General features: G+C 43.6%; 1 protein-coding gene across 1 annotated transcript in view; it reads right to left on the bottom strand.

Moving 5' to 3' along the window:
- The window catches only part of LOC127581347 (peripheral-type benzodiazepine receptor-associated protein 1), a 220,730-nt gene extending 211,811 nt beyond the window's left edge, over positions 1-8,919 (bottom strand). Inside the window, exon 1 of the mRNA XM_052035676.1 lies at positions 7,944-8,919. Within this exon, the coding sequence (XP_051891636.1) occupies positions 7,944-8,006 (63 nt within the window). The 5' untranslated portion in view covers positions 8,007-8,919. The remainder of the gene's footprint in view (positions 1-7,943) is intronic.
- Positions 8,920-13,135: the final 4,216 nt, after the last annotated feature.

Here is a 13,135-nt window from a genome sequence, read left to right as displayed (position 1 = left end):
TGGAGGCTATGAAAGAGACTACTTAAATGTATTTTTTTTTCCTTTTGTTATTTGACTGGAAAATCCGATTCACTGTCAAAACCCAAGTTCAAGTGCAATCATGTGACATCTAAACATCAGAATCTTGGGAAACATCTGACTAACCTCTGCTAACTTCAGAATTCAGGTCTTAATAACGTTAGACTTGAAAATCCAGGCTCCAACTTGGACGTGTTCCTACGATGTCAGCTTCAGCATTGAACTGTGTAGAATTATCGAGGTAAAAATGTTTATTTCCGAATGTAAGAAATTGTTTAATTGTCAATCACTTTTGCACTGAAATGTATTATCTTTTCTCTAAAATACTACTATTATCGGTCAATTCACAATTATTTAGCAATTGTTTATTGGGTGCCTAAACGCCATCAAAAATCTGAACTAAGCACTATCAAGTTCCAGAGTTAACTCCAGCAGAATCCAGGTCTAAATAGTAGTTTCCATAATTAAACATTGTGAGTACATCTTATTTGGAAAAAAAAATCAGAACTTCATTGACACATTATATTGGTTCACGTGGGTTTGATTTGTATAACTAAAAATAATCTCTTCTGTTATCTGCAAGATGTGAAGCAGAACTGGGGTAAAGAATGTAGGAAGTAGGTGGAGGAGGAAGGGCTTCTTTGAGAGCCACACGCCATGAAAGTGTGTCAATCACAATTCAGATTTGCTCAGTATAAATACAGCCACCATCCTGAACAGACAGCATGCACCCAGCAGGCAGAGATACAATCAGTGAAATTAATTTTAGGGAAGTCCTGTAGACCACAAAGAAACCGGTGATTCACGGTTGGAATTGGCAAACAGCTCATGTATGTGGGATAATTAGACTAATAGGAGTTAGCATTCCTGTCACACCGTCAGCAGCTGCCACAGCAGGGCTAATATTCCCAGAGGATTGCAGGCCTGTGATCAGTATGGCAGGGATTAGGCACTTCAGGGCCTCCTTCAGATACCAGATCCTATTAATAATCCCTTCTCTGCAAGATGCTTATTTCTGGCAGCTCCTATCAAGGTGACAGAGGACATTTGCCTCCCTAACTCCATTAATAATGTAGTCCTGCTCATGTAGTCAACTCCCAAGTTAAAAAATCTTACCTTTCCTGAATGTCTCATTGATAAAAATAATCTCCTAACTACACAGCCATTTGTGCACTGCAGTTATCTCCGCTCAATGTGGTGTGCACAACAATCCCCCAGTGGATTCTGCAGGATTTTTGTTCCTACTCACTGATGCCATGCCAGATTTATGTTTATTCAGAAAAAAATAAAAATGCAAATTTGAGTGCACTCAACATAAAGATTCCAACAAGCATGCGAATGGTTTGAGCCAGCACTCAAAACAAATTTGATCCAAACCCTTCTTAGAATGACATTCAATATACGTGCAGGGGAAATCTTGAGGCACTTTAAACATTTAAATTTGCAGTTTCTTCTGTTACATGAGTGGTAGTACTTCATCAGAAAATTCTTGCTGACACCGTGTTGCTTGCAAGACACTATTTTACCGCAAAACTGCAGTCTTTTCACTACACAATCTTCTTTCTCCCATCACTAAATTGCTAATATTAATCAATCTATATTTCCAGGGTTCACCCCAATCCTTTAAGCTACCTTAACCACTAGCTTTCTTAAAAATTCCACCTTTGATTCTGCTACTCCCTAAAATGCCAAATTTTCCATTTTTTTGTAGCCTGCCATCCATATCCTGATCTCTCTCATGACTGACAGCCATCTTCCAATGCAGTTTATAACCAGCCCACACTTGTGTTTCTGTAGCCATGGCTTGTGGCACTTTCTAGTCCTTCTCAACAGAATCTGTGGATAAAGAAACAGAGCTAATATTTCAGGGCAATGGCCTTTCCTTGCAACATTAGCTCTCTTTCTCTCTCCACAGATGCTGCCTGAACTGCTGGATATTTCCAGGATTTTCAATTTTTATTTCAGATTTCCAGCATCTGTAGATTTAGATTATTTTAAAGTAGTTCAAATGGTCAAGTATTTTTAATTAAGTTTAAGATTTTTAATTAACACTTTGGCCAGATGACAATATGGATGAAGGGGATGGTATAAATGGACATTCTAGCAAATATCAGGAAGAGAATAGTGAGCTGATGACTTTCAGTAAATGTTATATCCTGACCTTGACTAAACTCTGCAAAACTGCAACTGATGGATTGATCCCTGCTCATGCTCACTTTCCACATGGAGAAATTAGCAAAGAATCCAACCAATCTGTTGATGAGGTGAACCAATTGTTACATGCCACATGACACTTGAATATCAGCATGTAAGAGAAAATGTGGTTAGCCTGTTCACAAAAAATATTAAATTGACTCAAATATGCGAGATTACATGACAGCAGAAAGACCTGAAAAATCTTTAATACAATGAAAACATGGTACTGTAGCTTTCCTTACAAAGTAATTATAATTTTCTATGCCTGTATATGATGTACAACATTGGTGAAATAAAATTGAAACATTTCTCCTGTATAGAGATTAGAAATGTAAAATATTTCAAAGAACTATGTAAATTTATGTAAAAGTATTTTAAAATATTTACATAAATTTAATATTAATTAATCAAATAACCATAGATGATCTAAGGCAAACATAAAAATGAAAGTAAAGGTTTAAATGGAAGTTCCCACATGAAAAATGTCCAGAGTGATTACATTCAAGCTCAAAAGAAGGGAACGTCAGAATATTTTAGTGATTAAAATGTTCAAGTAACCCTGTGGGCTTCATATTAACATTTTGGCCTGAAATCAATATAGGCAAGATGATGCTGATTGAAGTTGTTCCTAGTACTTATTCCAAAAGGCAGATTTAAGATAGGCAATAATGAAGGTCCTTTTAACTCCAAATCCCAGGTCAAGCAATTGCCTTTACCAAAGTCAGTTAATAGGAGACTCGATATCAACAGGTCATCTCGCTTGTAACTGGTATTTTGATATCACAGTCATCTGCATTCCTGAGAGGTACAGACTGTGTCCCAGTCAAGATAAAGGATGAGGCACTCATTGCCCGATAAACTAGAACAACATTGTTAAGATAACATAAGAGCAGGAAATGAGTGTTTGTAACCCAAGGCAGTCAAATAATAAAATCATCATAGCTTTGTCCCTCCCCTTTCAAAGCTAAAATTCTCAGATTTTTGGACATTGGGCTTGGGAGCCATGCATTATAACTATTTATGTGTCATTCTTATTCAGTGTAATCTGATGTATTGTAACACCATTAAATCAATATATGTTATAATGTTGCTCAATAAACTACTTAGGCCTTGATCGTGCAGATGTTATTGTTGAAGACCATTTGTTGCAATAGTAACTGCATTTGTCATCCACTATAATCATTTTCTCCACACGTCCCATGGCTTTTCCCACGTCTTAACTTCGGTACTAGCAAATCTGTTGTACCCAGAGATCCATTTTTGGTCTCATCAACCAATCACCAGCATCATGCGCCTGCAGGTAATGTCAATGCACATTTATCAACCACCACTATTGGCTCTGGATTTACAGCTGCCTTATAACATCAAGTCCCAGAATGAACCATATCTGAGATTCAAATGCTGGGAACAGTTTCCTGGCTTTCCTGATACCAAGCCACAGTAAGATCATTGATTATAATGCTGATATTCCAATAAATTGTGATCTTACATCTTTTTCAGGAAAACTTCTGGACTCTTCTCATTTACTCCTTCACCTCTACTTTTAGCTAACAAGCCTCTTATCTGTTTAAACCTTGAGGTTCCTTTCTACTTTCCCCACTATGACCCTTATGACTGTTACAAAACTCTGTAGCCTGAGAACTCTTCCTTCAAGGCCCCCACCATCCTATTAAGAATGGAAACCTGGAAACCTTTGCCAGCCATATGTCTACGTTTACTTCTAATATTCTACATAATACTTACCCCTTCCCAATATCACTACACCAGCCCCACCTTCCCCACTCACTCTGAATTACTACTTATTCCCTTCCCCTGTACTCCCTCTCTTAGCTTAATTAGTTTTGCCCTGACCCCTCTGATTCTAAATGATCAGTAATCCCTTATCCTCTGATACTACACACCAGTTATCCCCTGTCCCCACTGCTCTTCAATCTTCCCTTTAGTATTTCCCTTTTTTGGTATTTCTTCACCCATGATATGCTGTGACATAGTCTTGCATGGTCACAGGTCATCCAATAGTTTGGAGACTCATGTTACTTAGTAATCAATGAATTCTAAAGAAGAGTAAGTTTCAGAGTGTTTAATAGAAAAGACTACTAAATACAGAGCTGCCAGCAAAGAACTCTCACGTCACCTCAGGTACATATTGAACTAAATTTCCACTCAGTTTCAAACCAATAAATAATAAAATGCAATGCAAGTGGGAACAAAGAACATTGAGGATAACAAATAGTGCTATCAGACACTGAAGATATGAAAATACTACAACAGACAACCACTGCATGAGTAATAGGGACATCTCAAGTGTGCGGCCAAAAAACATCCTTCCCAACTCAACCATGAATACGGTGTTTGAATCATACACATCACCCTAGATCTTACCAATACCGGCAACAAAAGTAATTAATGTTTCCAGTTCCATATCAGTGCAGGAAGCAGCAACAATGTAGTCATCTGTGTACAGAGGATAAAAAGAGTAGAGCTTGGGAGCCTGAGAAGGAATGAAACAAGGACTGTTCTAAAAAGACAGGCATTGCTTGGGCTTATGAGAATCGCCACAGCCACACCTTTGATCTGGAGGAAGTGGGTGGAGTTGAAGGAGAACTTGTTCGATATGAGAGTGAATTCATCCAGGAAAATGAGTACGTTGTTGGAAGGGAACTGTTTGAGCCTCTGTTCAAGGAAGAAGCAGAGGGCCTTCCTGGTGTGGGATGGAGTTGTAGAGCAGTTGTATGTTAATAGTAAAGATGAGTTAGTCAGAATGATGGAATCAGAAAACATCAACGTGGTGGGGGGTACTTGACGTATCACAGATGTCGATGGGAAAGGACTGGAGCAGCCGAGGATAAGGAAAGAAATAAGTTCAAATGGCAAGAGCAAGCTTAAACGGTTGTGTCACCAGTTTCCTGTGAACAGATTTCACGAGACCGGCTCTCCTTTACCTCTCCACTCCCATCATCCAGGGACTCAAACAGTCCTATAAAGGGAAGAAGTGATTCATTTGCACTTCTTCCAATCTAGTGCACTGCATTCAGTGCTCATGATATGATCTTCTCTACAATGGAGAAACCAAAGGCAGAAGGGGGCGACTGCTTTGTGGAGCACCTTCGTTCAGTCCACAGCGATGACCCTGTGCTTCCAGCTGCCTGTGGTTTAATTCTCCATCCCATTCCCTGTCTGTCTGTAGCTTCCTGCACTTTTACAGGGCCTAACACAAGTTTGAGGGACAGCATCTGAGTTTCCATTTGGGCACGTGGCAATCTTTGGAAGTCAATACTGAATTCAACAATTTCAGGTATTCTGCTTATATCAAAACTGGCCAGACCTGTGGTAGGGTTTTCCACTTGTTCCATCAACTTTTTTCTCACCTCAGAGATGACCTGATGTGCTGCGTATTTCCAGCAATCTCCTTTCACTTTTCTGCAACAGCTTTGCCCTGCGTTCTGTGGCTTTTCCACGCCCCTTCGTTTCTTCTCTCCCTAAATGCCCTCGTTAATTTATAGACTAGATAGCTTCATAAACAGCCTAGTACCAGGGCAAGCCTGACCTCACCCATCAGAGGTATCGCCTTTGTCCTATCCACCCCTCCCCCTCCCTGCAACATAAAACTCACTTGTTTTCTAACATTCCCAGTTCCAATGGTCTTCAACCTGAAAAACCAACTGTTTCTCTTACCACAAATGCTGCCTTATCTGCTGAGTGTTACAGCATTTTCTGTTCTTACCCCAACAGCTAAACTGAAACACTCCCAAATACGTTCTTCTCACAGCTAACTAACAGAACTTCAGCCCACCAATCTGGAGTGGATCCAAAAAAGTCCCCAAAATGAATCAGCACCATCCAAACTAATCACTCACCAAATAAAATGCACTTGCCAACATAATATGTAGGAGATACAGGCACAAGCACCCAATATTTTGAGGGATACATTGAAACAGGTAATTAAAAGGTCTGCCAGAAGAATCAGTCATTTTCAGTTCCAAAATACTGTTTAATTATCTCCTGCTATTTAAAGCAGGAACCCAGCTGGAATTAGACATTTTATCATGATTGTTTCCTGTAGGATCCACTAGCAAATACAGAGCAGCTCCGAAAGTCTCATCCTGCAATAGAAGGGGAATGAAAAGGGAATAAAGTATTCAAGGTGATTCTAAACCAGCAAATGCCCAAACATCAGAACTTTCACGGAGGGTCAGGCAGAATGTGAGTGTCAACAAGCAGCGGAGCAAAATAGCACCGGGAAGATTTAGGGATTATTCAACATCTGCACAACGATAATTTCAACACAATTTGGGTGGAACTGCTATAAAGTAATGATTTTCAGCTATAAGTACCTCTTGGTCTAATCTGATAAGCTAATAGACAAGCAAACCCAGAATTGAATCAACCAGAAGATGAGAAGCGAACAAGGAACCAGGAAAGCAGCAGTGAAACCAAATCGCACAGAAACACACAGTACAGATGTCCACCCACAGTCCGTCACCGCGTGCATTCACACCTGTCATTTGTTGTTCATTGCACTGTGTGTTTAGGTCAGTGTGACTCCCAGTTGAATAGACCATTGCCAGGAGGGGCTGCTCGGCATGAGGGGGGCATATTTGGGAAGCATATGGAGCTCCTGTGGTGTTTCAATGCACCATCTCACTGACACCATAATCAGACTTGATTGTTGTTGTTCTTGATTCACTAAAGGTAACATGCAGGAACTGAAAGTAATTAAGGAAGTAATTGGTAGTTTGGCCGAGACTACAAGAAGGCCCAAGTATAAGAGTAAAGACATTCTCTTGAAGTTCTATAGTCCTGATGAGAACAGATCTGCAATTTTGTGCATGTCCATGCTCTAAACCAGGTGTCACACTCTCAAAATAAGGGGTCAGCCAACCAAATGCAGATGAGAAGAAATTTCTTCACCCGGTGGTCAGTCTCTGAAATTCTTCAAACAACAGGCCTATGTTCAAAACCGAAATGGGTCTATTTCTGGGTATTAAGGTAGTCAATGGACGTAGCACAGGAAAGTGGCTGAGGTAAAAGATGTTAATGAATGGTGCAGCAGATGCAAGAGGCCAAATTATTCACCCTGCTTCTCCATCATATTTTATTAATGTCCACATAGTAAAGTCCAATAATCAAAACTGACTGGCTTTTGCCCTAACTAACCCAAAGGCACTGACATTTGCTTTAGCAGGCAACATGTTGGGTGAAGGTCGCCCACTCCCCACAGACAATGAGTTGGATATCAGACTGTCTGATCTGTGTGACTCATTGTGGTTCAGTCACAATGACTATAACTTGCACTTATTTAATGCCTTTAACAAGGTAATACATTGCCAACTTTGACTGAGCCACATAGAGGTTTAGGCCTGATATCTGACCACTTGGTTTCATAAGTTTTTACAAGAACTTTAACAATAGGCAGGAAAGTGTGGGAAGATGTCTTGGCCTGGGAGCCAAGAGGTTGTCAATGGTAAAGCACTTAAGTTAGGCCAGAACTTGACAAGCACAGAAATCTTAGGTTGGAAAGTTCTCAGGGAGAGGGTCATCTAGGTTAGGGAGGGAAATGAGCACGAAGATGAGGATGTTAAAACTACCTGCAGCACCCAGTTTGGTTGAGAGAATGCCCAACTCATCTTGGCTTCACCTGTAAGTTTAATCAGTATTCTGACGTCTCGGTGTATTACGGTGTCAATAGATGCACTATAAGAACTGTTGAAGAAACAAGTCAGTCTTACCTTGCTGCTTGTACCAACAAGCGATTCAGAGGGAGTCTGGAGCTGCCATCTTCCTGAGGACATGGATACAGGGAGTCACTGCCAAAAAGGAGATCTGTAACAGACCCTGAAACCAGCATGTGGGTACCTGGTAACAGGTTAAGTTCAGATACTGTCCTTCTGCTCAAGAGTAACACAAAGTTGTAGAGAAGTTTAGCAAGAGCAACTTCTTGCTACTGCAGTTTCTGAGCAGTTGTGAAGAGTTTGTTTGCTATTGTGTGTCACTTGGAAATGTTGCCAGGAAACAAGGTCTGTGGTGATTAGAAGCTCATTCAGAAACATATCTCTTGCTAATTTAATGCAAGAGGTCCATTCTGCATTATTTCTCTCAGGTGTTCACCAGGAGCAATTCCTTGCAGTGGTTTACAAGGGACGACGATTTCGTCCAGTTTCTCTGTGGAGTCACTGGTGATGGCCTATTAAGGACTGTAGATTGAACAAGTTCACAGGGAAATGCCTGTTTGGCAGTAGTTCATCTGGGTTTTTGTCAGGAGCTGTTCGTTCAGAGGAATCTCTCTTACATTTAAAGGGAGCTGTTGGCAGAGTTTCTTCCACAGCTCGTACTCATTGCCACATTTCCTAGACCTTCTCCCAAGATCAGTGATAAAGACTTCTCAGTCTATGGCCCTCAGTTGTTTGTTTAAGGTCTTCTGTCCATTCAGACTGAGAAGAGTTTCTGGAGTGATGCAGTTATCTGGTTTCTCTCCCTATCTCCAGGCTCCACTCACACTAACGAGCCCATCAAGTTTTGCCACGATGTATTGTGTTCCTTCAAAAACCACCTGCAGCTCATATCATTCCCAAGCAGCTGTCACCTCTGGTTCAGTTGTGTGTGCTCTTCTTTCTCTGGGACCTCCTCCCGGCTCCACAACTCTTGATCACCTGAGAGTTAGTTTACATCCAGCCGTGGCTCCCTCCAGCCAGCACGTCACCTGGATTCGCAGTGATGCTCTGATTTTGTCTCCCCCCCCCCACCCCCCCAGTGTCTTCTCCTAAGTAGACTCTTGTCTGTAACCCCCCACAATCCTGATTCTAGTTTGCTGGACTGAAAGATCAAATATATTACAAATTGGTTTATTCATTTTCCTTCCACAGATTTAGCATTGACCGTGCAGCACATATGACAGCAAAGGAGTTATGCAAACGTGCTGACAGATGAAAGTGGCTTTCCTCAGAAAACACACAAGGTACTCCAGGCTGTGATGTGAAGAGAGAGTAGGTTAGAAATCTAGCATTTAACGGTTATGTTCAAGGTTGTCATAGGCAGGATAGAACATAGAATACTACAGCACAGTACAGGCCCTTCGGCTCACAATGTTGTGCCAACATTTTATCCTGCTCTAAGATCTATCTAACCCTTCCCTCTCACATAGCCCCACATTTCTCTATCATTCATGTGTCTAAGAGTCTCTTAAATGTCCCTAATGTATCTGCCCCCACAACCTCTGCAGGCAGTGTGTTCCATGCACCCACCACTCTCTGTGTAAAAAACCTGCCTCCGACATCCCCCTTATATCTTCCTCCAATCACCTTAAAATTATATCCCCTCGTGTTAGCCATTGTCACCCTGGGAAAAAGTCTCTGGCTGTCCACTCGATCTATGCCCCTTATCATCTTGTACACCTCTATGGTCACCTCTCATCCTCCTTCTCTCCAAAGAGAACAGCCCTAGTTCGCTCAACCTATCCTCATAAGACATGCTCTCCAATCGAGGTAGCATCCTGGTAAACCTCCTCTGCAACCTCTCTAAAGCTTCCACATTCTTCCTATAATGAGGCGACCAGAACTGAACACAATACTCCAAGTGTGGTCTGACTAGAGTTCTATAGAACTGCAACATCACCTCGCGGCTCTTGAACTCAATACCCCGACTAATAAAGGCCAACACACCATACGCCTTCTTAATAACCCTATTGACCTGTGCGGCAATCTTGAGGGATTTATGGATGTGAACCCCAAGATCCCTCTGTTCCTTCACACTGCTAAGAGTCCTGCCATTAACCTTGTATTCTGCCTTCAAATTCCATCTCCTGAAGTGTATCACTTCACACTTAACCGGGTTGAACCCCATCTGCCACTTCTGCATCCTATCAATATCCTGTTGTAATCTACAGCAACCTTCTACACTATCCACAACACCCCCAACCTTTGTGTCATCAGGAAACTTACTAACACACCCTTCCACATCCTCATCCAAGGATATAAATGTCATGAAAATGAGCATTTTGCCATAGCAGCACAGCACAAGGTGAGTTAACATAAACCTAAATTAACATAAACTGGTGATGAAGCAAAGCACCAAGTCTCGCCCCAGAGCAGCAAATCCCTCCGCCTGTTTACCTGCGGGCCACGGGGGGTGGGACGCCCGGGGGGAAGAGACAGGACCGCCAGGAGGGAGAACTGGGCCACCGGGATGGGGTGGGGTGGGGGTGGGGGTGGGGGTGGGGGTGGGGGTGGGGGGGGAGCGGGGCCGCCGGGGTGGGGGGGAACGGGGCCGCCGGGGGGGGGACAGGGCCGTGGGGTTGGGGGGGGGGGAACCGGGCCGCTTGGGGGGGGGGCTCGGCTATCCCCGGGCAGCCCCGTTACTGCGGGCCCGTTAACGCCGGGTGCCCGCCGCGGGCGCCGGTGCTCCCGGCCGGACGACCCTCCGCATCCCCAGGTCCCGCGTTGACTGACCGGCCCCCGTCACACCCCGGCCCGGAGCCGGCTCAAGGCCTCACACGCCAGTTACATTCACAAATTAACCCACGGTTCGGGGTTGTTGACGGTCCCCGGTCACCGCAACCCCCGGCCACCGACACTCACCCCCCCGAGCCGGCGGCGGCGCCATGCGACCGTTACCCAAGCAACGGTGGGGGAATGGTGGCCCGCTGCGCCCTCTGCTGGCCGCAGGGGACACAGCGTGGCTGCAGAACCGTGGCTGCAGCCCCTCCTTGTGGTCAGTGGGGGAACCTCGGTACCTTGGTCCCACACCGCCCTGGACGAGGGAATTGCCAGAATCCAGCCCGGTGGCTTCAAAAGGAGACTAACTGTTTCTCTTTCTAAGACAGTCCCTTGAGGCCGAAGATGACTTGCTTCCACCTAGCAACAGAAGATTCCCATTCACCCATGGTATTGCCATCACTGATTCCCCACCAACAAAATCCTGAGGATCATGTTGAACAAAAACTCTGCTGGACTAGCCACATACATACCATCGCTACAACCGGTCAGTGGCCGAGTATCCTTTGACAAGTGATTCACTTCTTAACCCCCCCCCCCAATCCTTTCCACCATCCTTAAGGCACAACTTGGGAGAATGGAGGAATACTCTCCACTTGCCTGGTTGAGTGCATCTCGAGCAACTTTTGACCGCCCAGGCCAAAGTAACACCATTGATTGCACCCCATCCATCATCCTAAACATTCATTCCCTATACCACTGGTGCATAGTGGCTGCATTGTGTCCATTTCTATAAAATGCACTGTCGTTACATACCTAGGCTACCCTGTTAGCACCTCTACCACCAGGAAGGACAAGGGCAGCAGATGGTATTGGTATTGGTTTATTATTGTCACTTGTACCGAGGTACAGTGAAAAACTTGTCTTACAAACCGATCGTACAGGTCAGTTCATTACACAGTGCAAATACATTGAGTTAGTACAGAGTGCGTTGATGTAGTACAGGAAAAACAATAACAGTACAGAGTAAAGTGTCACAGCTACAGAGAAAGTGCAGTGCAGTAAGGTGCAAGGTCACAGCAAGATAGGTCATGAGGTCATAGTCCATCTCATTGTATAAGGGAACCATTCAATAGTCTTATCACAGTGGGGTAGAAGCTGTCCTTAAGTCTGGTGCCACGTACCCTCAGGCTCCTGTATCTTCTACCTGATGGAAGAGGAGAGGAGAGAGAATGTCCAATTGGGTGGGGTCTTTGATTATGCTGGCTGCTTCCCCAAGACAACATGGTATGGGAACACCATACCTTTGGCAGGTTCTCTTCCAAGTCACCCATCATCCTGACTTGAAAACCTATGACTGTCCTTCATTGTCACTGACTCCAACGTCAGCACCTTCTCCCTCCACCGGAAGGACTGCAGTAGTTCAAGAGGGTGCCTCACTGCCACCTTCTCTAGGGCATCTAGTGATGGGCAATAGCTTCTGGCTTTGAAAATCGCACTCATATCCTGAGAAATATATAAATTAGGGGAAAAAAATCACAGCTTAAGGTGACACTGTCCATCCCACCACCTTTCACGTCCTATCCAAACCTCTCAGTTTGGATTGGTGCAGTAAAAGTAAATGATTTGTCAATGTCACTCATTACTTTACAATTTCTTCTGAGACAACAGATCAGCTCTGATGGACATGAACACCTGGCGACGTTTCACTCGTCGGATGTACACCCATTCATTTCATGCCAGTGGAGTACAGGTTGAAACTCTCTGGTCCGCCATTCCATGGTCAGGCAACTCCCCGCGGTCTGTCACGTTCTGAATCTGCAGTATGGATCTATACTAATTGTCCTCAGGTCTATTATCACTGACATATGTTACCCTTCCCACCGCTGACCCCTCAATGAGGACTGGTGTGTGTTCTCCCGACTTCCCCTTCCTGAAGTCCACAATCATTAATTAGTAATTAATTAATTCCAAGTAAGATCTAAAATTAACTAAGGTCTGTACTAATCTGCAGCTAATTAACCTATCAGTCCAACTTTTGCAATCTCAGCCAACAGCGTTTGCAATTTACGGAAACTTTGGGTTACAGACAGTTCTTGGAACCCTTCCGTAACCTGGGGAATGCCTATTCTTAAGAAGAACAGTTCTCCTGCTCAGAGGAAGATGATTAGGGGACAAATTCTGTGGTCTGGATTTTCTGCGATCCAGCACCAGTCAGGTCCCAATGGTCAGGTCGAGAAGGTTTCAATCTATGTTTGTTGGGTGTTGGAAGCCAAAGCTGATGTTTTCTTCTGCTTTGGAAGAATTGTTGTCTGCTCCAGAAGAATGAAGTTTTCCTTGCATTTGTATAACTATAGTCTGGTGAGCCTTACATCAATGGTCGGGAAATTACAGGAAAAAATCCCAAGGGATAGGATTTATGTACATTTGGGAAGGCAGGGCTGATCAGGGATAGTCAGCATGGCTCTGTGTGAGGAAATCCTGCTTCACTA

Source organism: Pristis pectinata, chromosome 21 (genome assembly GCF_009764475.1).
Source record: "Pristis pectinata isolate sPriPec2 chromosome 21, sPriPec2.1.pri, whole genome shotgun sequence".
Lineage (NCBI taxonomy): Eukaryota > Metazoa > Chordata > Chondrichthyes > Rhinopristiformes > Pristidae > Pristis > Pristis pectinata.
The sequence above is the reverse complement of the archived record's forward strand: the minus strand, read 5'-3'. Positions and strand labels throughout refer to the sequence as shown.